Consider the following 25974-nt stretch of genomic DNA (forward strand, 5'->3'; position numbering starts at 1 on the left):
TCATTTCGTTGATCGTGTGTGTGTGTGTGTGTGTGTGCGCGCGCGCGTGTGTCACATAGCTGCGACCTCTCACAGCACGGTGTTACGTCTTCAGAGTCGCAGCGCTATTGTGTCCTGACCTCTCACATTGCAGCCTGTCAATATTATGATGCACACGCACACACACACACACACACACTATTAGTCCAGGTGGCTGCTATTGTCCAGTAAAGGGGGAGACGAAGGGGGGCAGGGGTCATGGCTCACTGCATGGGAACCAATTGGCGTTCCATTAGTGTTGGATTGCATTAGTTATTAGCTCTTAAATGCATACCCTCTTGCTTACACACACACACACACACACACACACAGGCCCTTAATTAGCCTTATTTCACAGAGAGGTTGCACAAGTTCACCGTAAAAGTGAGTTTCCACAGAGCTTGCAGTGTTGAGCATGGAACAACACATTCACTGTGGTTTATGGGTGTCATTGAGTTGACTGAATGCACAAATGAACTCGATATTGGGTACTCACTATTGTAGCATATCACAAATCTTTCTTAACTCATTTAGTGATTAATTAAACTCATGTTATCTTGCGAAAGTTGTTTTTTTTTTTTTTAATTGGGGAATTTACTTTGTATCATTTTAATATAGAGTGTATTTTTTTTTTTTTAACCATGCAAGAAAATCTCAATGTTAGTTTTACCCAAAGAAATTCATTTTAATAAGAGTGTGTATTTTTTCAAAATGCGTTTTTATTGTATTTTTAAGTTGTTTTTTCTAGAAAAAGCTGTATTTTTTCGAGAACAAATAAACTGATTTCTTTTTGGGAGAAAAAGCTATTTATTCAATAACTTATCAACGACTATTGTAAATTGTATGGTCGTAAACATGCAGGGATAAAGTTGCAAAATTATCTTTTTTTTTTAAATATAACATTTAATCAGAAGAAATTTTATGTATTAAAAAGGTGTCTTTTTCAACAACAACAACAAAAAATCGGGGGAGGGGTGTAATTTTACAAGAGTTTTTTTTCCATATTTTGTTGATTTGTATTGAAGATTCTTTTGTATTTAAAGAAAATAGTTTATTTTTGCTAATATCTGTTTTCAAGAAAAAAGTCCCAATCATGCAATAATATAGTTGTCACGTTACAAGATATATATATTATTTTTTTAGAAAACTACATTTTACCAGAATTGACGTTTAATAAAAAAAATTTCAAAATGTTTTTCTTTTTTTTCCCCAAAATAAATTCAAGTTATTTTATTTTACATGGCATTATTTTCAAGAAATTTCTTTTTTCCAAGATTCATTTATCTTTTTTTTTTTTTTAATTATTATTAAATAATTTCTAAGTCCCAATGTTATGAGTATTTATTTTGAAATGATTATTAAATCATAACATTTTCCCAGAAGAAATTCATCATATTAAAACGGTATCTTAGGCCTGTGCTGTCCTTTGGTTCTATTAGCGCATTAATGACAGGCAAAGGTTTCCATTGGACACACTCAACACAATGCAGCATTAATATTGTTCACTTACGATTGTTTTTTTTTTTTTCGAAAAATAAAGTATTTCCACGCATAACTTCATCACAAGTCTCCGTATGAACGCGTACCAACGCAGCGTCATCCGAGACGAGTTCCACAGAAAGGTTCCCACACCGAGGAATTAATCAGTATTGATCGCATGTAAATTGTATTGATGCTCTCAGCCTTTTGTCTGTCTGCACCGTGTGTGTGCGTGCGTGCGTGCGTGTGTGTCTGCTCGTCAACTCGCAATGTGTTTAAATTGTCGTACTGTACAAATCCATTCAATGGCCTCATCATAAAAAAAATAAAAAATAAAAAAAAAAGATTTAACAGTACAGTCAAACGTTTAAAGAAACATTCTGTTAGCCTAATGGCATAACTGCCGAGGTCATTTTGGAACCAATTTAACCTCTGTGTATTACCATGACCTGGTGGACGCCTGAGAATCAAGACAGACCCAAAAAAATAAAAAAATGTAAAAAAATCAATACAATTTTACACTACATTGGTATTTTTTTATTTATATTGTGACAGTAAGGTCACGCGCGCCTGTGAGGTGAGTCTCTTCACACGAACAGCGTTTCACCATATTGTAGTCAAAAATGCACTTGGAAAACAATTGCAATTCCAACCCGGGAGCGTAGCTTCCGCTAGCGTTGACCAAGATGGCCGCCAAGCACGCACAAAGCCAAACCTTCTGACGAGCTAACCGAACTATTCGAAGTCGGCAGAAGTGTACGATATACTTGTTGCGGCTTCGGATGCTCGCAGTCTTACATAATGTTATACAAGACTGATGTTATGAGGAATTGTTGTTCCCTAAATTGTGTCAGTGAAAAATAATTTTTAAAAAAAATCAATAATAATAGTCAAACTTGCCAGGTCCGCGGAGTATGGTGGCCTTTGAGGGACAAACAAGTTGAACTTGTAATGAGATCGTGAGTGTACAACAAACATCGTCGGCAGTCAATAGTGACATAATATTAACTTTAAAAAAATACATTTTTAAACTAATCTCATATTGAATACATAACAAAATGAAAAATATATCTTTAAGTATTTTCTATTTTGATTAATTGTTTTACTTTTTATAAATAAATACATAACAAATGTAACTGTTTTAAGGCTAACAAATACATATTTACTACATAACTAACAAAATGTTAAAAAGAAAATCAAGATCTTATTTTCAGAATTGTATCAAGTCAATCATACTAGTTCCATTGGCATATTTTATGTCACTTAAAACAAGAAAAAACAATGTCCCTAAAATAAGTGCAAAAATCTGCTAATGCAACTCTTTTACACTGGAAAAAAAAAATAATAATAAAAAATCCTTTGAATTTGCTTCATTTGAACATGTGCATCGGTTGCACATGATTAAAATGCGTTAAAATGACATAATTTACCCCTCTTCTTGGATTTTGGGTATCAAAAGTAAAAGTAACTGTATTGGTATCGGTGAGTACTCGATACTTCTCCTGCTATCTGTCTGGGGGGGGAAAAAAAAAGTTATCTATTATCTTAAAGCATTGGTGATAAAAAAAAAAAAATGATCTTGCTACACTGTCCTGGCTGATCTGAAATCAGCACTTTAAAGTGTAAACTGATTGACGACTTTCTACAGCTTTTGCACAATTGTTGTATCGACATTACAATATAATATATTCAGTATTTGGTTCAGGTTTTTTTGGGTATACTTAAAAAAAAATTAAAAATACCTGAAACTAACTTCGGTGACATAGAAAAATATAATCATAAAAGAATTTTTGGATGATCAAGCTTTGTTGTTTTAATGAACCAAGCTACTAACGCGAGCTTCATTTTCTTGGACGTCCGCGAGCTGCCTCACCGCACGTGGCCCACCAGGGGGCGCCAGTGTCGCAAGTACGGGAGTCAGCCCGAGGCCCCGCCCACCGGGAACAGTCTATAAAGGGGTGCACGGGCTCCACAAGCCCCCGACTCGACGGCGGACGGACGAGCAGAACACAGGAAGGAAACCTTACACAAAAGACGCTGCTGGACTTTGTTTTCGTCCTCTTACACACTTTTCAACGCGGATTGTTCAGCACAACTTGGAGGATTTATTTGGGCTTCCCCCCCACCCCCCTCCCACCCATCGGGAACTACCTTACTCGCACTCGCTGGGGGTTGTTGTTGTTGTTGTTGATTTAAACACATTCATTTCAACTGTGTTCTCCGAGCCGGCCGTCATGTGTCACCACTGACATGCGCAGGTGAGTCCGAACCGGCTCATGTTGTGCTATTTCTGCCATTGTGATTTATTTGGGATTATTATTATTATTTTATTGTATTTTTTTTTTTTTTTTACAAAGTGACGACGGCCTCGGGGCTCGCCGGCGAGTCAGCTGTCGCGCCGCGCGCTCCCAAAAGCGAGACAACACATTGGCGAACGTCATTGCTCAATAAGGACCTCGGGAGTTTCATATTCATCCGAATTTGTTGTCATTCTTGCTGCATTTGATAAAATAAATAAATAAAATAATAATAATAAATCAAAAGTCCTCCAAAAAGTTGATTTGGGGACACTTTGCTGTTTTTGCTGCCCTAAACCAGCGTAATGGTGCGTTCAAGGTCTTCAGGAAATTCTTTTAGTGCGACCGTATGAAGCAAAACAACAACAAATGTTGAGTGTTTAAAAAAAAAAATAATAGTGTTTTAAAGCGCCTCATCTCATCGAGTTCAAGGGGTTCACAGCCCCCCCCCCCCCCCACCTCGTTTTTTTTCTCTTCCGAGTCGTGACGTCACATCGGAGACTGGTTCACATGCATGTTTTTCGGTGATGATAAGAATAAAAAAAAAAAAACCGAGGGAGTTAACAGGCTGACGCCGGTTTTCGGTACGGTAGCGGGGATTGGGAGGTGGGGGGGGGGTGCCGGTGCGAGCATTTGCCTGCTGGGGGCGCGCACGCCTTACTCGGTGCAGGCCGGGACGCGCGCACGCTATAATAATAATAATAATAGTCGTGTAGCGTCAATAAAATAACAACAATAATAACAACTTGAATGTTGACGCATGCCGTCACCGGGCAAACGTCACGTCTGTCCGCTGTTATTATTGCGCAAAGGCGCTGTTTTGCCGGCGCAAATTTGGCTTTGTTGCGAGAAAAGTCCTCCAAATAAATCGTCATAAAATAAGAAATGAATTGCGTTTAATGCGCGCCGAGGGAATCGCTTCAGTCTGGACAAACAGGAAGAGATGCGTTTTCCCCCCCTTCTGACTAATACATAAATATATCAATAATGTTATCTGCTGGACCTTTGTTGTTGTTTGGTTCAAGCCTCAACAATGTCAAATAACCGACTTAAAGAGAGTCAACGGGTTCCCGGTGGGGTGCTGTCATAGAAGTTGTTGTTTTTTCCGTGATCGTGTTGGCATGTGACGCAGTTTTGAAAGTTTGCTTCCTTTTCACGCGCGAGTCTCGACAAAATCCCACAGGAGGAAACCAAACCAAACCAGACCAAAGAGCTTTTTAAACATTGCACCGGCGCCGGTTCGGATGCGGTAGAGCGTCCCAGCTGGAATTCTGCACGGCGACGGCTGATACGCTCAATTTCCATTCGGCGGTGAAAGTAATCCGATTGAGGAGAAAGAAAACCAAAAAAAACCCCGCAGCGGTTCGGTTCTGGCGACGCGCGGGTTGACGGTGCCGTTTTGTTCGCCCCCCCCCCCCCCCCCCTCCCCCATCCCCCCTCCCCGTCCCCGTCCCCGCACGCAGAGCCCATGGAACCGCAGTGAGCACACAGGCGAGCGCAGGACGTCCGCGGCCGGAGCCCAGCGAGAGCCGCGGAGAGCAGCGGGGCTCCGGCGCCGAGGGGAGCGGAGGAGGAGCAGCCGGAGGGGGCGCGCCGCGCTCGCCTCCCCGCCGCCGGAGCAGCGTCGCCCCCCTCCTCTCCCCGGAGCGCCGCGGCGTCTTCGAGACCAGAACAGTCTTCCACTTCCCGTATCGGCGCTCGTCCAGCGGATACTTCTCCGGCACGGGCGACTCGCTGCCGGGCTCGCCTCTGCCGCCGCGCGCCGTCGCCTCCACGCAGACGCCCAGCCCCTCCGCCCAGGCGCTGCGGCACGCCTTGGCGCGCGTGGCCGAGGAGGCGCGTGACCGGGGAGCGCGCACGCCGCACGGTGAGCGCACAGGCGGGCGGGCGGGCGCGGAAGGCGAGTGTGATCACGTGAGCAGCCAGCGCGCGCGTGTGTGTGTGTCAACAATGTCTTGTGCGAGTGCGGCTGCAGCTCGGCGAGCAAACGACGCTAACGGAAGGTCATCGGTGTGAGGCCACCGGAAATAGCTCGCGAATAATAACGGCATTGATAGAAATGATGAACTCGCGCGCGGAGGCGCCGCTGATATTCCAACTGCAGTGCGGGCGTTCAAACGTGAAACTACAACACGAGTCGCGCCGCAGGCTTCGTCTCGCTCGCTTCGAGACGTCAAATAGTCTACTGGCGCCGTTGCGCACGACCGAGAAAGGACAGGGAGAGTTGGCAGCAACCAGACGGGGAAACAAAACAAAAACAAAAAACGAAACAAAAGAAGGACGGATCGTGACGGAACAGTCCGACAGTAATGTAGCAAAACAACATTTACAAGTAGATGTCAGTGATTCTTAAAATGTGACACGACGCGCTAGTGGTACGCAAGCTCCCCCTAGTGCTATGCAAAAGAATCACTGAATTACATGCATATACATTTTACATTTAAAACATGAAATGCCATCAAACATATTCGAACAAAGCTTGTAGCTTAGCAAACAACCTGTTTACGTTCAAGTACAGTACGGAGTATATTTTAAATACAGTTGAGTTGTATTTAATATTTTAGTACAAAACATTTGCATTACCCTTTTTGATAATTTCTATTATTATTATTTTTTTTTTACATTTTCCTTTTTTCTTTAAGCTGATTGTTGTTAAAACTGTACATAATGTTACAGTGGCTTACAATGATACATGTACTTTTTAGGAATTTTTATGAACACCAAGACTTACTATGTGTCCGCATTTGAGTGTTGTTTTTTTGGCGAGGTGAGTATTTTTTGGAGGCGGTGCTGGGTGTAAAATGTTTCAGAACTGGTCTACGCGGTTGTTAAAGGCCACAATTTGAAATCAACTCTTAGCTAGCTCCAAGGCACAGAAATTCTCAGATTCTTCTCAGAATTTGCAACGCTGTTTCCTGGGGAAACTTGGGGCGCAGGGACCCAGTGCCCCACACAGTTGATCACTTGAACAATTTGGCGAATGTACTCAAACGCAGATAAAACGCATTTTCATCATAAAATAGTCCCATTCAATTTTTAGCTCGCTCAAAGGGCATTGAGAATTGCTTGTCACTTGTTGCTAGGCAGTTTGTTGATTGTACTCAAAAGTCTGGAAACGTTTTTTAAAAACAGCACAAAGAAATCTTTTCGACATGGTTCATTGCGAAACTTGATGTGTGATTAAAATTTGCCGCAGCTTAGTCGGATTCTTATTTATTTTGGTTTTTTTTTCTGGTCACTTAACGCGTGGCAGAAATTGTATCTAAAAAAAAAAAAAAAAATTGGTGAACAGACTGTACCGGTTGGTGCAAACATGGCTAAATAGTTTCTTTTGGCAATGTTCAACAACCAAAAACAGGGGGAAAGAAGTGTTTTATACTAAACAGAACTGTACACTTAGTTGTAAATGAGGTAAAGTCAGTCTGTAAACTTTATATTTTGTGCCAATGTGAGCTCTCCGCTATCTTTTCTAATATCGGGGATACACTTTTCCCGGAACAGAATTTCTGCGAGTGATGCCCCTGTCTGGGATGCAGAACAAAAGGGGCTTTCATCATCTTATTATTAGCATTTTCTCCGCTAAGTGCCTTTTATTTATTATTTATGCTGACTGAAAAACATCATCACCTCCAGCCACGGGACACAAAAGCGTTTGTTTTTCGTTATGTAAGCGCTACTTTGAAATGATGTTGCCCACTTTTTAGCCACCTCAATGTCCCTAACGCTTGTTTTGGTAACAAACGACCCGCATCGCGGGACAAAACGAGCGGTATCGACCAAGCGCTAATCCCCTCATAGTGTTGGTTCGGACACAAACAACAATGACGATCTCACGCTGCACAGAGTCCTATTTTGTCCTCAAATCTAATATTTTAGACTCGTGGGAGGGGAAACATTTTGGATAATAGCAAACGTGTTCAATTCATGTCTGTCTGCAGTCAAAATGAAGTAATTAGGTTAGGTAGTGAGAGATTGAAATGGGGAAAACACAATGCTGCCACCTACAGGACTGGAGTGGAACAGTAATGACTGAAACACAGAATTGTTTAAACATTTACAACAATCTCAAATGTATGACAATCCAGAGCTTTTTTGCCAGCCTATCAGTAAACATCTCATAGTCCTAAACGAGACGCTAAACTAGGAGGGCGGATTGTACCGCAATCTGCCACAATACTGCCACCTGTAGGATTGGCATGGAACAATAATGACTGCAATTTAGGATTGTTAGAAAATGTCCAACTATCAGGAGCTGCTTTTTGTCTTGAACGTTTTATGACACACACAGCAGTGTACATCTCACAGTTGTGCATTAGCCACTAAGCTAGCTCAATTAGTGATTGTTGGAAAATTTCCGATCATCTTGAGCTCTTTTTTTTTTTTTGTGAGTCTTTAACGTTTAGTAACAACAGAATTCGTACATTTTACACCTTAGCGTATTGAAGTAGCCGTTAAGCTAGGTGGGAGGAATGTGCCGCAATACTGCCACTTAGAGGGCTGGAGTGGAACAGTATCAACCGCAACCTATAATTCTTTTGTAACAACAATCAAGAGCTGTTTTTTTTTTTTTTTTTTGTCTATATATCTCAGGGTAGTAAACTAGCTACTAAGCTAGAATGGCATAATCTAACTCTACTACCCACTGGCACCTACAGGACTGGAGTGGAGCAATACAGAACTCAATTTAGGATCGTAAGATGAGCTTTTTTGTCTTTTAGCATTTATTAAAATCAGAGATTGAAAATATATGTCATTCCCACCTTACAGTCTGAAACTACCACCTACGCTGAGAGCGAGGAACGTACGTCTCTCGACTCACCAGTATTGTTTGGCCTTGGCGGAGGTCTTTCGCAAAGCCAGAATTGTCGATACGGCGTTTGTATCTATTAAAACTAGTATAGAGGCTGAGAGTCAAAATCTCGGCACTTGTGTCCTTCGACGCTTTATCAGCGCAGGACAGATAGTAGGAGTCTAAACACGGTTCATTAAGACCTCTGGGCTTTAGCAGGCTTGATATTTGTGCGTGTGTGGCAGTCAAAACAGTGGCGCTGGTCTTTTGTGAGGCGCAGACGCGCTCGTTCATTCAGCGGCGTCCATCAGATTGCGCTAAAACCACACACACACACACGCGCGCGCACACACACAGTACCGCTAAGCATGGGTCGGTGGGTCGTCTCCGTCATGGAGATCATCTGTGACTGGGTTCGGATCCGTTCGGCCAGTCGGCTCCTCCTCGGCTTGTTTTGATTCACAGAGAGACGACGCTCCACTTCAGTCGTGTAATTACTGGCCGGGGCCCGTCTGTCTTCCCCGCTTTTTAATGAATAGCAGCGTCATGGCGGGATGGCGCGCGGCTAATTGGCTGAGCTCTCACGCTAATATTTAGCAAGTGCTTTTATGGTCGCATAAAGGGTGAAATGTTTTTGTTTTTGTTTTTGTTTTTTTTTGCTCACAGGAAGTTCTGCCAGGCCCTCTAGCGTCAGGCCCGGAGACGCAGCGGGGGCGATGCAGGCCGTGGAGATCGGACAGTCGCTTCGACACATCGGCGACGATTACAATGACTACATACTGAGGGTCAGTCTTCATCCGCATTCAGTCGACCTTTTAGGTGAACTGTGAACTGTGGTGCATTACCAGACCTCCTGCGATAGGTGCAAATGACATTACATTGCACTCATTTTGAATTTCATGCCTGCAACACGGGACGGGAGCAACAAAAGACTGGGAAAGTTGAGGAAATGCTCAAAAAACACCTGTTTGGAACATTCCGCAGGTGAACGGGTTAATAGGAAACAGGTGAGTATCATGATGTTGTACAAAAGGGAGCCGCCTCGAAAGGCTTAGTTCCTCATGAGCAAGGAAGGGGGCGAGTTGACCGCATTGTGGGAGCAAATAGTCCAGCAGTTTAATAACAACTTTTCCCAACATGCAGAAAATTGCAAGGAATTGAAGGATTTACACCGTCTATGGGCCGTAATGTCATCAAAAGATTTGCAGAATCTAGAGAAATCTCTGCACGTCAAGCGGCAAGGCAAACACCAAAAGCAACATTGTTTTACACAGCATCCCGCACCTTTTAAAATATTCCTTAGTGCCTATTCTGTATCTCTCATCGTCACAAAATATCATAACATAACGTTGACAAATCAAAAAAAAGAGGATGACTCATTTGCACATTCTCTTAAACTAAACCATAAAATGACATCGAACGACACTCCACTAGCTTAATGCTAACATTTAATGCCAAATGACACCGATGGGCTGACAGAAATGAGCCTAGATGTTACGGTCATTCTAAACCTTCAAATAGCTGCTGATTTAACATAAACAGAGAAAACAGCAGCAACGTATACAAACAGAGCATACAACAAACAAAACGCGTTCAAATTCTAAAATGTTCAACCAAACCATTTGCCTTTCATCTATTGAAAGACCACTAGCATAATGCGCAACGCATCAATGTTACGGTAAATAGAAACCTTCAAACAACTGCTACTTTAGCAACACGTACAGAGCACGCGACATAACCGAGATATCGCAGGGGAACACTGCGTAGTATATCAAAAATAGTATTGCAGACTTTCTCATAAAATGACCCAATTTTGGCAACCTTAAGCCTGTTTGATTCCAAAAGGACATTTTCTTACTGTAGAGTTATTTTTACCGTAAGATTACACACCATCTCATCGGGAGTTGACGTTTTAAACTTGATGGAGGGCAGCACGACAATGTTTTACGCGTGGCTCCCGTTTTGGTTTTGGCATCATTTCTGCCCGTTGCATCATCGCCGCTTCAACTCAGTTGAATCTCATCCGAGTGTCACAAAGCTCCACTTTTCCTGAGACGTTGCTTCTAAAGCTCGTCATTAACAGAGCTTAGTAACGCCCCCCCACCCCACCCCACCCCTTAGTCTTGACTGTTAGTCAATTACTGCACTTGCGTCCGCCCGCCGGGCCTTCAGGCGTGCACATAAAATTGATTGCGGACGACCCGGCCCTCGCTCGGCCACGATTAAAAAGCCGCAGAGGAAGCCGGCAGGAGGCTGCAGAAGACTGCGATAATGTGATAAGTAGCCGCTGTGACTCAACACTTATTCACATGACTGGGGAAGTTAGAAAGAGAAGAAGGTGTGTGCATGTGTGTCTTAATAGCGCAAGCCTCCCTGTGAACTTAAGCACAGAATTATTCCGAAAGTGTGCGCACGTGTTTTATTAGAACAATGAGCGGGCCTCAGAAAAAAAGAGGAAGGCGGAGGCTTGTTCCCTCTTCTCGTGCCAGGTGCTATCGCCTGATAGCATTTAGGATTCCAATTGCCTTTGCTCGAAAAATAATGGCATCAAATATAAATACTTATCATACGCCGCCGCTCGAGCGAAGCGCCCTCGCATGTGGGCAAGGAGAGCCACGTTTGCCAAGGAACTTTCAGCCGTTTACTGAACGGGAAAACTCCCAAATGTTGTACGCACCAAAAGTTGGTCTTCGTTTTAGGACACCTGCAATGAAGACAAGTGGAATATAATAATACGTAAAAGCTTTAATGTAATTTTTTTTTGGGGGGGGGGGGGGGGGGGGGGGGAGTCCAACACCAATCGTTTTTCTTCTTTTGAGGAAACAAACAATTTAATTATATATCAGTAATATCTTAGATTTTTTACAAATGATTGTCTGTTTGGCAACGCAGTCAAGTGCAATTTAATAACACAATATGTAGCAGTTTTAATCTTCTTCATCTTGTTAGCAAAGTGCAACACTTTTCTTTTTTTTTTTTTTTAAATGAGCAACACTAATAGTATTTCTTCTTTTTACGAACATTATTTCATAACACATGCAACTAAAGCATTTTTAATTAAAGTGATGCATCGATAGTTTTGTCTTCTTTTTTTAAATGAAGGATGTGGAAATTAATAATATATAATAGCTAAATTTTCTTTTAAAGTGCAACATCAAAAGTTTCTTTTTTTTTTTTTAAATGAAAGTATAAGATCAGTAGTCTTCCTTTCTGAAAATGTAGGCTGTAGTATAATTTAATAATACAGAATAGCTTCAATATTTTCTTTTGAGGAAAGTGCTACACAAGTTTGTTCTTTCTTGGGAAAGTAACAATTCTGACTTTTGACTAGTTGAAATCATTTTCTTTTTAAGAAAGTGTAACACCAATACTTTTTCTTCTTTTTAGGAAACAAACAACGACGATAAGTGCGACAAGTAACAATTTGAACAGTCTGAACTATTATCTTTTTTTGAGGGGGCGGAGCTTGTGAGTCACGCCTGAATCTTCCACAACTTGAAAATGTGACAGCACGAAATCTCCGTTTGGTCCCAGGCCCTTATTAGCCACCTGGCTAACTGCGCTAATCACAGCTAATTTCGACACAAACTCTCCACCGATTGCGAAAAATTGTCAAGTGGGCTTGAACACATCGTCACATGCGTCATCTACACGCCTTCCCTGTGTTTATGTCGGATTTATGCATTGTGCGTTTGTTTTCAGACGTCAGTAAACGCTCTCTGGTGTGTGTGTGTGCGCGTGTGTGTCAGTTGCCAGTCTCCGTGACAGTGTAGCTAACATTATTGCTCAGCCTTGCGGTTACAGGGCTCTCGGTGAGCAAAGGCAAAAGGTCTAATTATCCCGCTCAAACGCACACACGAACGCACACTTCGGCCGAGGCTATTACACACTGTGTCGTCTTTCAGTGGGAGTGCTCGCAGATAGAAATAACTCGGAGGAACATTGCGCACCCGTCGGGACGTGCTGTTAGCGTGTCTAAAAGCGGGAGTTGTACAAAGTATTTTATACTTTTAAAATAAACACGAAGAGTGTTGCTGGAGACACTGCAAGACGTTACAGGATTGGTCTTAATTATTCACAATTATTCAAATGAACACAAAGGAAGGCGTTCAGGGCAAGACAGTGTATGACTGTACGACTGCATATCGTCAAAGACTTATGAAAGATGTACAGTATATGACGTATTCTAATAATTGGTTAACAAAAGAAGCATGAGAGCAGATGATTACAAAAGTGTAGTTTTATGAAAGGGATTCACTAGCTGATCAATTAATGAGAAATACCCAATACAATAAAAAAAAAATATATATATATTTTTTTATGAGGGCGTTATATTTGGGCTCATGTGTAAGAATCAGAATCACCGGATAATTATTAATAGCCAAGTAGGCCTATGCTGATTAGGATGGGTATTTGGCAAAATGTCCTTAATTCCAGATTTGGGAAGATTTTAAATTCAATTTGAATTGTAATTTGCATCATTTGTTTAGTGATTCTTTTATTTATTTATTTATTTTTTTGTATTCTTTTAGTGATATTTTTTTATATGAATTACTATTAATCACACCAATTTTTTTCATACTAAAATATTGTAATAATGCGTCCAACTAAACCTCATGAACAACTACGGTTCACATTAAACATACATATATAAGTCTCGTAAAACATAAAGTACATCCAGCTTATATAGATATTGATTTTTTAACATACTGTCACAATATCAATAAAAAATGTTTGTTAAATAATTGTTTTTCTTTATGACCGAGTACATTGTCAGTCATTCCAGTCGTGATCATCCGCAAAGGTTGAATCAAGGCAACAGGACTCTTCTTGTTTGTTGAATTTGTTGTGTTTTGTATTGTTTTGAAAACGTTCAAATATGACTTCGGCAACTATGCTATTTGGAAAACGATAACAAAGCCTGAGCCAGTTTCTGTTTGCTGCGTCAGTGTATGTGTGTGTGCATGCACGCCTTTTAAGTGTAGCCCTGTTCGCGCAGCTATTTTTGGACAGCAGCATAGTAAGTTGCGGCAAGAAAACAAAAATCACATGAGCTGTTTTGTACCGGCTGACTGCAATGTTTCCACCAAACAGACGCACATCAGTAACAACAGCAAGGAAAAGAGTAAGAAATAAAGACGGAATCGAAATTTCAAGAGGTGAACGTACTGCTCAGTGTGAGTGGGAGCAGGGAAAATGACACACAAGACGGGCGGGCAAACTCACTCTTGTGTTTGCTTTATCGATTCCTACACTTGCCCGTGAACACAATGACGCAATAATTGATTGCATCCCTCCCCCGAGGCACGAAGGAGCGCTCGGCGATTTTAACCTCGTGAACACGCTATCTGCATCGCGATGACAGGTTGTGGTATAGTTTGTGGAGAGCCAATAAAAACTAATCAGATGGCTTGCTGGCCAATTGTTTACAGTGCTGCCGAGGTTCAAGGACCATTAAAGTTGTCCAACAAAACAATCACATTCCAATTTAGTACTTTATATAACGTTAAGTTTTGTGGCTTACAATATCCTTTAATGTAGCATTAGTGCGAGCGTCTTGGCTAACATCACTGGTCAAAGTTGAGGGCGCTAATTAGTTAGTGATATTGCTTAATTAACATTCAGCATTCATTGGCTCGACTTAGCTTTAGCGCCCCAGCCATTTGCATCTTCATACACTTCTGAGTATACGATAAATTCATATAAAGCTGCTCCTGATGTGATAGGATTCATTACACTTAGGATTTGATTCGATTCCTTCCAATTTCGATATGAAACGATTCACTTCTTTAACAATGCAATAAAATATGATTTAGTCATATTACGCTGCAAGTTGGTTCAAACCAATTCTAATACGATGCCAAACGCTCCAATTACAATGCCAAGTGATATGATTCACTCCAATTACGTTTTGTTATGATTCACTACAATTACTTTGTGATTTGAGACAAATCATTCCAATTGCGATGTGCTACAATTCACTGCAATTACAATGCAGTATGATACAATTCACTCCAATTATGATGCGATACGATTCATTCCAATTATGACGTAGTACGTTTAAAATCCAATTACCAGGCGGTACAACTGAAACTAATTAACGAGCGAGGAAATTCACTCCACTTACAATACGATTCACTCCGATTACTGTGCGATATATGATTCACTTCAATTACGATCCAATAAGAGTCTATCCAATGACGTTATGAAACAGTTCACTTCATTTACACTCCAATACAATATGATTTAGTCCAATTACGATGCGAAACACGATACGATACAGATAAAGCCACTCCAGGTGCGATACAATTCATTCCAATTACGATACGATGCCACAGTATATGATTCACTTCAATGACGATGCCATGCACTCAATTTATGATTGGATTCAATTTACCCTGTGATATATATGAGCAACACCAATTACAATGCGATTCACTCCGATTATGATCTGATACGATTCCATTCTCCCTGCAATGTGATGTCGTCCAATGACCTTGCGATAGAATACCAATCACTCCAATTATGATACAATTCACCCCAATTGATCCAGTTCCATTTACCATGCGACACAATACGAATAACACCAATTATGATCTAATTCCATTTACAAGGTGATATGAATCACCCTATAAACAATTCGATACATTCCTATTCTGATCCGATTCCGTTAACCAGGCAATACGATTCACTCCAATGACGATCCGACACATTTGATATAATATGAAACAACACGGTACGATACGACACTATGAAATCAATACGAGATTTGCTTTGACGAGATGTGGCCTTCGACATCGCAAAGATTATTTGAAATGATCGTAAAGGACATTTTGGGATGTTTTTTGGAAGACAAAGGCTCTTTTATTACCAGTTAAATGTTAATGTTTGTATGCAAGAACTATTCCTCACCTCTGACCTAGTCATCACGAGACAATTGAATCCTCTCCTGGGTGTGACATATTTGCAGTCAGGTCAAAGGGATGGTGTACAGGAAAAGCTGGAAAAGTCTCTTGATTGTCGCGTCTGGCCTGTATGTGTGCGACTCGGGTCATCAGCAGAATTATAAGACGATATGATTCATAACCGGGAAAACCAGTCTTTCCCCTCACCTGTTTCCTGTCCTGGCATTAGCGTGCTGTGTGGGCTTTGGCTTACTTTTCCTATCCAGCTTGGGATATATCTCTCTCTGGCTCGTTTTCGTGCCACTTCGGGTCTTGTTGGTATTATACAACCCATCCGGGCCAGGCTTCATTCAAAACGCGTGAGGCCAAGACAGGACGTCCTCCTGCCAACCCAAATAAAGTCTGATTTCCTACGCCAGTAAATAATATGTTTCAGACAGACTGCGACGGGTCCATCTTAAAACATGTATTTAAGCGAGCTACCGCGGCAGAAGTTGAATAGTCAAGCAAAAGCAAACTTCAGTGCAACACGATACATGTGGCAGGCAGTCGGTTGTTGTTGTTGTTGTTGTGGTGGTATTTGCTATGACATCACCGTCCAATGTAAAGCATGTATGTCCAATTTTTGTGGCTTCTTCGTTCTATCAAAAACATGAAAAATAGATATTAATTTAAAAAAAAAGTGTACTTTTTAAAAACAGAAAAATGTAAATGTACATGCTTTTTGCGAACTCATCCTTTGCCATACGGCTTTGGCTAACTATAAAAGGGGCGAGCAGATTACATGGTTACATTTTCGCTTTTTATTTTAAAAACTTTCTTTTAATACATATTGGATATTTGTTGACGTCACTGTCCAATGACAAGCAGTTCAGTATATCCAATTTTTGTGTTAGACATAAAAGTGAATATATTTGTTATTTTGAAGGTGAAAAATGTAGATGCACTTGCTTTCCCCCCCATCGACGTAATGTTCAATCATATGAAGAAGACGAGTGGACAGTGTAACCTTCAAAGCAGAAATTGGCTGACAATGCATTTGGTAACGTAATAAAAAACTGCCATTCTCCTCCATGCTTGCCAAATAGTGAGCCCAAGGTCTTTTCAGACCGCACTTGCTCAAAAGCCCTTTATTTGCCATATGGCTTATAACTATAAATGGGAGTAGCTGATTATTTAATTAGGAACATCAGCGATTTGACGGAAGCAGTTGGATCTCGGCCAAATAGTGACTCCACACTTATTGTTGAAAGGTTTATTAATGATTCACTTTGCTTTACCATTAATTATATTCGTGAGAAAACTTCCCAAGTCTGCATGGATGTTGGCGCACCTTTCTCGAGTCCTGGTGGTGTTTTCTGGAGAGCATTTCCCCTCTACTGCTGCAAGAGTGAGGAATGAATGACGATGTGGATGTGGGCCAAAGCGTGGCGTTGTTGACTGAAGGGATAAAGAGCAGAAAGAAAAGTCAAGCCAAACCAAAACACCTGCTACGGTCACAACCAGTGCCAAGTGTGTTAGGGAATCTGAGTGGGAGACGTGTGGTTACGTTTACCAGTGATCCGGTCTGTGGTGTGTAGAGGCCAAAGAATGTGGCTCGGTTTTCCACATGCTATTGATGATACGTTTTAATATTTACTGAAAGGTTTGGTGGAGTAGAAACACATTGTTGTATTTTGATTTTGTTCCAAACTAACAAATCATGGCTGTGTAATGGAAAAACATGTCATTTTTTTTTATTTTGTGTTGAAAAACAAACATTTATTTTTGTTGTATGTTGGATTCAAAGTAAAAATTATTTGGTATCTTAACGAAGGACATTTCACTGTTGATGTTTTGGGGATAAAAAAAAAAAAAAAAAGAAACTGGCAAAATGTGGAGGTAAATGCTTTTCATGGACAGTAGTGATGATAGGAGCCTTTCATTAAGTGAAAATTAAAAAATATATATATGGAAAAACATCTTTTCAGTGGTTTTTCATATAAAAAAATAAATTACAAATTTTGGAGTTACAGAATTTTCTTTGGAAAGTGATTTGGTAGCTTGTAAATATATATATATTTTTTTGCATTTATTATAGATATTAAAAAATACACAATTTGGAGATGCATGTTTTTCGTTGGACTGGGACGATTTGGCACTTATAAATATTCCCCCCCCCCCCCCCCCCCCCAAAAAAAAGGAAAGTAATTTTTGTTGTCTTTGGGATAAAACAAAAACTTGCGAGATACTGTACACGCTTTTTACAAATATTTCAAAAACTAAGAACAGTCCCTTTTTTGTTTGTTGGCTATACTAAAAGTTGACAACATCTGGAGATGCATGTTTTTCTTTGCATGGATGATTTGGACACTTACGAATAGAGTTACGGAGTAGATAGTGAGGTTTGTAATAGGCACTATATGACACCTGGAAAGGCTTAAAAAAAAGGATACTGACAACTATACTTACCTGCTTGCTTCCTGTGGATGTAAACATAGTGGTGCAGCTCGCGTTTCCTCTTGGATTGGAACCCATCATCAGTTTAGCAACATGCTAAAGTAGCCACATACAGCAACACCATTAATACGTTACATGAGCCTTTCCAAATCCATGTAACAGTTGTGTTCATTTCCTACCAGCAATTTTGACCTAACATCATGCATGTTTTGTCAAATAATGTAGTAATAAACTCCAGTTTAGCTAGAAAGCTAAGATTAGCAAGTGGCCTCTGGACAAAATCAACAGTCGTTGGCAGAAAGAATGCTGTGATCCCCACAATATACGATTAAATCGCTTTCTACCAGTGATTTTAACCTAAAATAAGAAAAAACAGCCTTGTTTGTCAACAACTAATGGAGCTAACAACACATCTAGGAAACTAAGATTAGCAAGTAGCCTTGGGTCAAAATCAACAGTGGCCGTCAGAAACGATAATTATGCCTTAACACCACAATGTATGTTTAACTAGCCTTGGACAAGGATTTTTAACCCAACATAAGAAAAAAAGTTTTTCAGCAAACTACTGTAGCTAACAAAGAAGCTAAGATTAGCAAGCAGTCTCTTGGGGGGGGGGGGGGGAATAAAAAAAAAATTAATCAACGATGGCCAGCACAAATAATAATAATTCTGCTGTAATCACCACAATGTATGATTAACTAGCTTTCTACCAGCATTTCTAACCCAAAAAAGCAAAACAAAAAATCAGCCTAGTGTGACAACCAGCTATGTAGCTAATAACATTGGTTTAGGCAGGAAGCTAAAACTAGCAAGTAGCTTCTCCTCAAAATCTACAGTAACTGGCAGAAACAATAATATTTGTGTATTCAACAGCATGTATGGTTTACTCGTTTTCTATCAGCATTTCTAAACTAACATGACAAAAAAAAAAAAAAACGGCCTAGTTTGTTAACAACTAATGGACACAAAACACATTTTGTCTCAGAAGCCTTTAGAAATAATCAACAGTTTTCAGCAGAAATGATAAATATGCTGTAATCGCCGTTATGTATGATTTGCTCAGTTTCTATCAGCAATTCCAACCTAACAACAAAAACATGCCTGGTTTGCCAACCAGCCAAAGGAGCTAACAACACCCGTTATTCTAACAAACCAAGATTAGCATGTTGCCATCAGAAACAATAATCATTTGCTCGAATCACCAAAATGTATGAGTAACTTGATTTCGAGTACAAATGCAATATACAACAATAAAAAACAAATAAATCAATGAAATAAAAAGCCTGATTTTGGACTCAACTAATGCATTTTACAGAGAAGCGAGGAAGCTGAGATTAGCAAGTGGCTTCTTGCCAAACTCAACAGTCGCTGGCAGAAACTGTAATTATGCTGTAATCGCCACAATGTATGATTAACTTGCTTTCGATCAGCGATTCTAACCTAACAACAAACTTCCTAGTTTGTCAACCAGCTAATGTAGCTAACAAACAACAGCTGTTATCTAAGACGCCACGATTAGCATGTTGCAAGCAGTAACTGCAATAATTATGCTGACCACGACAAAGTATGATTAACTAGCTTTATAATATCCATTTTAACCAAAAAATGTGTAAAGATGCCTAGTTTGTCAACGATTGTCGCTCACAGACAAGCTAGGAATCTTAGATTAGCAAGTAGCTTCTTGCCAAAATCCTCAATCACTAGCAGAAACAATAATTACGCAGTAAACACGGTTACGTATGATTATCTAGCTTTCAACCAACAATTCCGACCGAAAACAAAACAAAAAAACTGGTCTGGTTTGTCAACAACTAATATGGAGCTAACAGCTCCTGTTGTCTAGGAGGCTAAGAATAGCATTTACGGTCCGGGGCAAAATCTTCCCAAACAAGCAACAAGACATCTCTTCTGTCTTAAAACAAACAAGCGTCTGTTGAAAAATGAGTAAAATGAGTAATTTGGTGGTACATAGCAACCATCACCACAGTAAACTTCATTCCTGGCATGAAGCTAACACAAGCGTCCATCTCCTGTGACTGACATCATCATGTGTGACTATTTCAGTCTCAGCTAATTGGGCCTTTCTATATTCGTATCCTTGAGTTTTATTTTGTGTGTTTTTAATCATAGCAATGAGTCGGGGATTTATTGTGTGAATGCTGATGAATTGCGCCAATATTTGTCATTTTATTCCGTGCAAAGATTAAAACCATTCAACATCGTCACAAATGTGTCACTTTCCATGTTGCAAAATTCCCGGTTTTCCTAGATTCCTACCCCCCACCCCCCAAAAAGAAAATACATGTCAACGAGACATTTATTAAAAGAAGTTGAAAACTGGTGACACCTATGTAACTATTTTCCATATTTCCAAAATGCCACACTCTAGACTATAAACCTCCGAAATGACCGAATTAAAGACAATTACCGTACCTCTCAACCGATTCAAAGCATTGCAAATCTCAAATTCCTCATTTCAACAATTCGAATAATTCCACAGCATTTAGCTCGAGCTTTTCTGTGCTCACGTGAAATTCCTTCGAAAAATTGCATTCTCCGGTTTGACGTCATCATCTTGTGTTTTTATCCAGGGAGAAGAGCGCAGAGGGGCGGCCGTCCATCAGAACCAGCTGCTGGTGCTGCACATCCACCAGGATCCCGCCTTCCTGATCTGCATGGGCGTCCTGTTCTTCGTGATCGCATGGTACTTCGGCGGAGACCCCGACGGCCAGCCGGACCACCCTCAGGGTTAGCTCACGGAGGGGGGAGGAAAAAAATAAACCCAGCAGACGTAGCATCCGACAAGTCTTCTTCTTATTTCAGGAATTGTGCCGCTTAAAACATTCTGACGGGGGATACTTTCAGGAACTCTAAAAATGTCCGGATTTCCGCTTTTTTCTGAGCCTTTGCCATGAAACCAAAGAGTTGGGAATTTGCACTCCCATCCGGAACGCAAACAAGGCCCCCTCCCCGGAAGATGATGGCTGTGGAAATCCAAGCGTGCCTTGTACATTCTCCTGTTAATTCCTTTTCGTTTACTTGCGCGAGATGTTTTCATCGTTGTTGTTGTTGTTATACAGAAAGGTAAGCGAGTCAACTCTGCAAACCCGGGGGTTGTTAAATGACGTGCGGGTCCATGAATTCCCAAGCCGCGGTTTCTCCGACATTTCTCCCTGGCTGATGTCCGTTTTTCCCACGTTCGAAATGATCCACATGATAATCTTTGTTTCTGCCAACAAAAATACACTATCGGTATTTTTTACTTGTAGGAACAGCCTTTTACGTTGTTTGTTTGTTGTTGTTTTTTAAAGCTGCCTACCCCCTTGGACCCGACATGCCAAGTGTGTTGGCACACCCCACCACCTTCTCCCGGAACCCCCTCCAGAATGTCTGAGAATCTTTTACTGGAGCTTTGCTCAAACTTTTTAAATCACGTGCCCCTAGTGAAGCGCTTCTCCAACACCCTCAAAACTATTTCGGAAAAGCTTTTAGCGCAGCATTTTCCAAACTTTTCAAGCCACGCCCAACTCAGTCCTCCTTTTAACACCCTCTAACAAAGCTGTAAAGCAATTACCGCAGCCTTTCCCAAACTTTTTAAGCTGCACACCAACTTTTTATTGGCGCCCACTTTTTGAAATCTTCAACATGCCAATAACGTTGCCGCACCCCCTGGACACACTCAAGAAAAAGAAAAAAACGGAAAAGCTTATAAAGCTTAGTTTGTTTGGGAATCGCTGTTCTAAGATGAACAAACGAGTTCTTCCTTGGTGTGTAATTATGAACTTACCAATAAAGATCTTAGCTCCTATGCAAAACATCCTCTCTATGAGACGCCAGTGTTTCTGTAACCACTAGAACTGAATCAACCGACTACTTTTTGTAGCCGTTTGGGTCCTAGAGTGCTTTATATGGACACCACTTTCCTTCTCCGTTCTCGGTTGCAGCCTGTGGACGTACAGTATCGTCATATCCGTTTATTATCGCCGCGATTCACAGGTCTGCGCTTGCCCGCCGGCCGTTTAGGCACTCCCAGAAACATACAGAGAGATTTCTGAGCAGCAAATGAATGGGTAGCTAACACGCCTGCTAGCACGCTGCACATACTGTACATTGATTGGTAACTAAAGAGTCTTAGTGAGAGTCCTTCCCAAATGCTTTAAACACACTTAAACCTATTGAAGAAATACTTTTTTAAAGTATGACTTCACACCTGTTCTCACTCTCAAGAAATGGGAGAAATCATCGTATAAGATCAATTTAGGAAAACGAAAAGAAGACTCGCTCGCAAAGTTGTCCAAATAAGTGTCAAAGTGTGTTTGTCCCTCCCAGTTGAAGTTTACTGTATAAGTGACACATGAAGCAAAAGAGAATTAAACATCCAACGAGAAGGCCACTAGCTTAAAGCTAACATGTAATGGCAAACGCCATAGACGGGTTAACGGAAATGAGTATAGATATCACGGTAATTGTAAACCTTCAAACATTTGTTACTTTAACACACATGGAGCAGCGACACATACAAGCAGAGCGTAGAGCAATACTCACTTCAATTGAATCCAATCTAAAAATACTCAATTCATTCCAACTTGGCGTCATGCAACACATACCTGCCATTTTCTATTCCGTACATGCCGAACGAAGCCGGAGTTTTGATTGGAGAATGTAAATCCCAATTTTTGGGGTAAAAACTTTACTCAAATCATTTAACTACCAACAATGATATGATAATTAATAATAACAATCCTTAGCGATGGTTTCATAACGGTTGCTTCCCCACCCACGTGGGTTTTTAAAACTCAGCTGAGCGTGTTTGTGCCGCGTCCGTGGGGGATGTTTGTACAGTTGTGTCAACACGCACTGCATCACAGTCCCTGAACTCGCTGGCGTTCTTTCACGATGTTGGGACCCATCCAACGTCTGATTGGACGGGGCCGGCTATAAATGTTCATGGGAACGAAAGAGAACCAGGTGATTCATTTCATGTAGCCTGCAGGTATATAAGGCATGAACTCAACTTGTAAAAGACTTCCTTACATTCACAATACTTTGTTTCCCGCTGGTGCACAAAATTTGTGGATTTTAAATCCTCTGCCAGGGCAACCCTAATTCGAATCAGCGTCAAATTGTGCACTTTTGTCGCGCAACACACTGAAATTGGGGAATTATCAATAATGGGGAAATGAACAATCAGTCGATTGAATTTTTATGGGTGACAATCTTCTGAACACCCGTTTTCACGCCAGATGTAATTTAACTTCTCTTAGCCGACGTTTTGCTAGTCGCGAGTGGACCAAGAGCCAGGTCGTGCACTGCCATCATATTAACAATGATTCCACACAATCAACAGAATACTTAACGGACAATAAAGCTTGTTGTTCTGCCTTACCCCCTCAGTCCAGAGTCATGCATTAGTCAGTGAGAAATGTTAACAGACCGACTTTTTATAGGGATCCGTGCAAAAATATCTTTTTTTTTTTTTTTGCATAACCCTTTCTCCATACTAGCAAACAATTGACAAGCTTCTTAATGATCGATTAAGCGATTGTTATGCCCCTACCCGAGCCACACTCTCCGTCCAGAATTATGCGTTTTTTTCCATGAGAAATGGTATTACGTATTTAACAGAATTCATATGGAAAGATATTTTTTTTAGTGCAACCCTTCCAAGTTACTAGCAAATAATGGAGAACTTTTTTAACCATCAATTGAGAGATTGTTATGCCACTTCCTGAGCCATACCTCCGAGGTCCGTAGTTATGCCTTATGCAACTGATGTACTTTTAATCGGAATTTGTACTAAATAAAGGTTTGCGCAACCCTTTCAGGTTCATAGCAAACAATTAACAGAATTCTTAATCAATTAAGAGATTGTTATGCCCTTTGCTAAGGCCACACCTTCTCAGTCCATAGTCATGCATTATTCCGTGAGCAATGTTTTTGGTGTACTTTCTATTGGAACTTGTACAAAATACAGTTTTATGCAACCCTTCCAAGTTACTAGCAAACAATTGGCATAAATCATAATGATCAATTAACCGATTGTTATGCCCCCCCCCCCCGAGCTACATCTTCTCAGTCTGTAGTAATACATTCTTCTGTGAGAAATGTTAGTGATATACTTTTAATTGGAATTCATACGAGTAGAGTTTTTCTCAACATTTCCAAGCTCCGAGCAAACAATCGACAGGATCCATAACAATGAATTGTGATTGTTATGTTCTCCCTAAGCCACATGTCCTCAGTCCAGTGTCATGCAATAGTCAGTGAGAAATGTTGACAGACTTACTTTAGCGGGATTCATACACCTTTCAAATTACTAGCAAACAATTCACAGAATTCTTAACGACCAATTAAGTGATTGTTATGCGCCTCCCTGAACCACACCTCGTCAGTCGAGTCATGTGTTTGACGAAATGTTACACTGATTTATTTTGTTGGTTTTCATGCAAAACAAAGTCTGCATTTTAGTACGCAACCCACCAGGCTGACCAACAAACACATTCACTTGACTCTTTACCGACTGCGACTGCACGGGGTGCCCTGTGAAAACTTACAACCTCACGTCCAACTAACTAACTAACTAAGCCCAAGACTACGGCTGGGAGCAAAAAAGCACAGCGACGGATGAGCCGTATTGTGTGACATTCAGGGTTTTGCACATTCGCAAGACAACACTGCTGGAGTCGTTATGTGTTTTGTTTTGCGTTCAGAGTGAATGACTGTATCAGGGGATTTGAAACATTTCTTCAAATGGGACTGCATATGAAGAGGGGGAATTTTGTGAGCAAGTGACTCTGAATGACCCAGTGCGACTGTAGCAGCAGCACCTGTCTTATTATTATTATTATGCCTGTTGATACTGTTATGACACACTGAAGTTGTTGTAATTTTACTGTTTGTCTCTTTCAACTTGTAAATAAAACTTTTTTTCCATCTTTCTACATCAACCCTTCAGTGTGGCTTGCTGGTTAAGATAGGAATGTTAATATTGACACAAATAGGGGTCATCTTCAAACTCTGCGCCAGTATTAAGAGTGCATTTTTTCCTATATAACAAATTGACATTAATAATACAATAAACAAAATAATTATAGACAAATTTATATCTTTTTTTCAAGAAAATCTGAAAAAAATAAAAATCGCAAAACATTGAGAAATAAAAAGAAGAAAAATAAAATACTGGTTTTTGCACCAGTATTAAAAGTGCATATTTTATTACAAATATACACTAATAATACAAGAAACAAAATAAGAATGGGAAAAAAATGTTTTGCTAAAAACAAGGTTGAAAATCTAAGTATTTTTTTCAAGAATTATTTTGAGAACGGCATACTTTTCAATAAATGTTTTCTAGAAAAATCAAGAAAAAATACATTGACTTATTTCCTGAAATAAAAATCCAAGATAATGTTTTGTTTTTCAAGGAAAACATATTTGAGGAAAATAAATCTTTTTCAAGAATATGAGGGGGGAAAACATTTTTTCAATTCTTTTGAGAAAGTCATATTTCACAATATATTTAAGAAAAATATTTAAAAAAAATTTTCATTAAAACATTTAAAGAAAAGAAAGCTTTTAAGAACATTATCTTTTTCAATATTTAAAAAATTTTTTCTATGCTTTCAAGAGAAAAGTCAAATTGCATCTTTCAAGAAAATAAATTGTAATTTTGACCAGTAAACCTCTCAGATGAACCGAAGTTCAACATTTGGAGATTAACAGCGACTCATACATTAATTGAGTAATATCCTTAAGTATTTGTCCAAAACACATTTGGTTTATAATGGTAATTAGTACAATGACAATTAGTGTTAATGATGAGTAAAATAATCCTAAAAATTAGATCTGAAAACATACAAATTGTAACAATAATTGCTTTTTTGGAGCTTCTTTTATTGCATTTGTTTCTTACATTGTAATTTTGCAATGAATAGAAAACATTACACATCAACTATGTCGTGTCTAGACCAGCTTGATTAATGTCCAATGTTTGATCTCCTTAATACATATTCATCAATACTAAATGTATATAAAAATGTTTGCATGT

At 40.1% G+C, this 25974-nt stretch overlaps 2 protein-coding genes across 34 annotated transcripts in view; one reads left to right on the forward strand and one right to left on the reverse strand.

Annotated features, from left to right (window-relative positions):
* The window catches only part of arhgef33 (Rho guanine nucleotide exchange factor (GEF) 33), a 102791-nt gene that overhangs the window by 18445 nt on the left and 58372 nt on the right, over positions 1–25974 (reverse strand). For 19 of the 32 annotated variants that reach the window (XM_061789121.1, XM_061789124.1, XM_061789122.1 and 16 more), the window contains 2 exons: positions 17940–18023; positions 16769–16928 (listed from right to left, as the gene is read on the reverse strand). In XM_061789121.1, the coding sequence (XP_061645105.1) occupies positions 16769–16928; positions 17940–18008 (229 nt within the window). In that variant the 5' untranslated portion in view covers positions 18009–18023. Of the gene's footprint in view, positions 1–15495; positions 15615–15695; positions 16130–16768; positions 18024–25974 lie in introns of those variants that run through there. The other 13 variants (XM_061789143.1, XM_061789141.1, XM_061789146.1 and 10 more) reach the window with 13 other exon arrangements.
* LOC133485451 (uncharacterized) lies at positions 3239–24868 on the forward strand. 2 transcript variants are annotated; one of them, XM_061789149.1, is made up of 5 exons: positions 3449–3755; positions 5258–5661; positions 9250–9368; positions 20519–20675; positions 20751–24868. In XM_061789149.1, the coding sequence occupies exons 1-5, from the start codon at positions 3748–3750 to the stop codon at positions 20774–20776; spliced, it is 714 nt and encodes a 237-aa protein (XP_061645133.1). In that variant the 5' UTR covers positions 3449–3747; the 3' UTR covers positions 20777–24868. The 2 variants fall into 2 exon arrangements, with proteins under 2 accessions (XP_061645134.1, XP_061645133.1); XM_061789150.1 differs by lacking the exon at positions 20751–24868 and having other exon boundaries at positions 3239–3755; positions 5258–5708; positions 20519–20658.

The sequence above is a fragment of the Phyllopteryx taeniolatus genome, chromosome 11 (genome assembly GCF_024500385.1).
Source record: "Phyllopteryx taeniolatus isolate TA_2022b chromosome 11, UOR_Ptae_1.2, whole genome shotgun sequence".
Classification (NCBI taxonomy): Eukaryota; Metazoa; Chordata; class Actinopteri; order Syngnathiformes; family Syngnathidae; genus Phyllopteryx; species Phyllopteryx taeniolatus.

Bases quoted from the DNA above. Each gene is read 5' to 3' on its own strand.
- LOC133485451 (XM_061789149.1), top strand. The intron at 5,662-9,249 runs GTGAGCGCACAG...TTTTGCTCACAG, and splicing joins GGGAGCGCGCACGCCGCACG to GAAGTTCTGCCAGGCCCTCT. The intron at 9,369-20,518 runs GTCAGTCTTCAT...GTTTTTATCCAG, and splicing joins ACAATGACTACATACTGAGG to GGAGAAGAGCGCAGAGGGGC.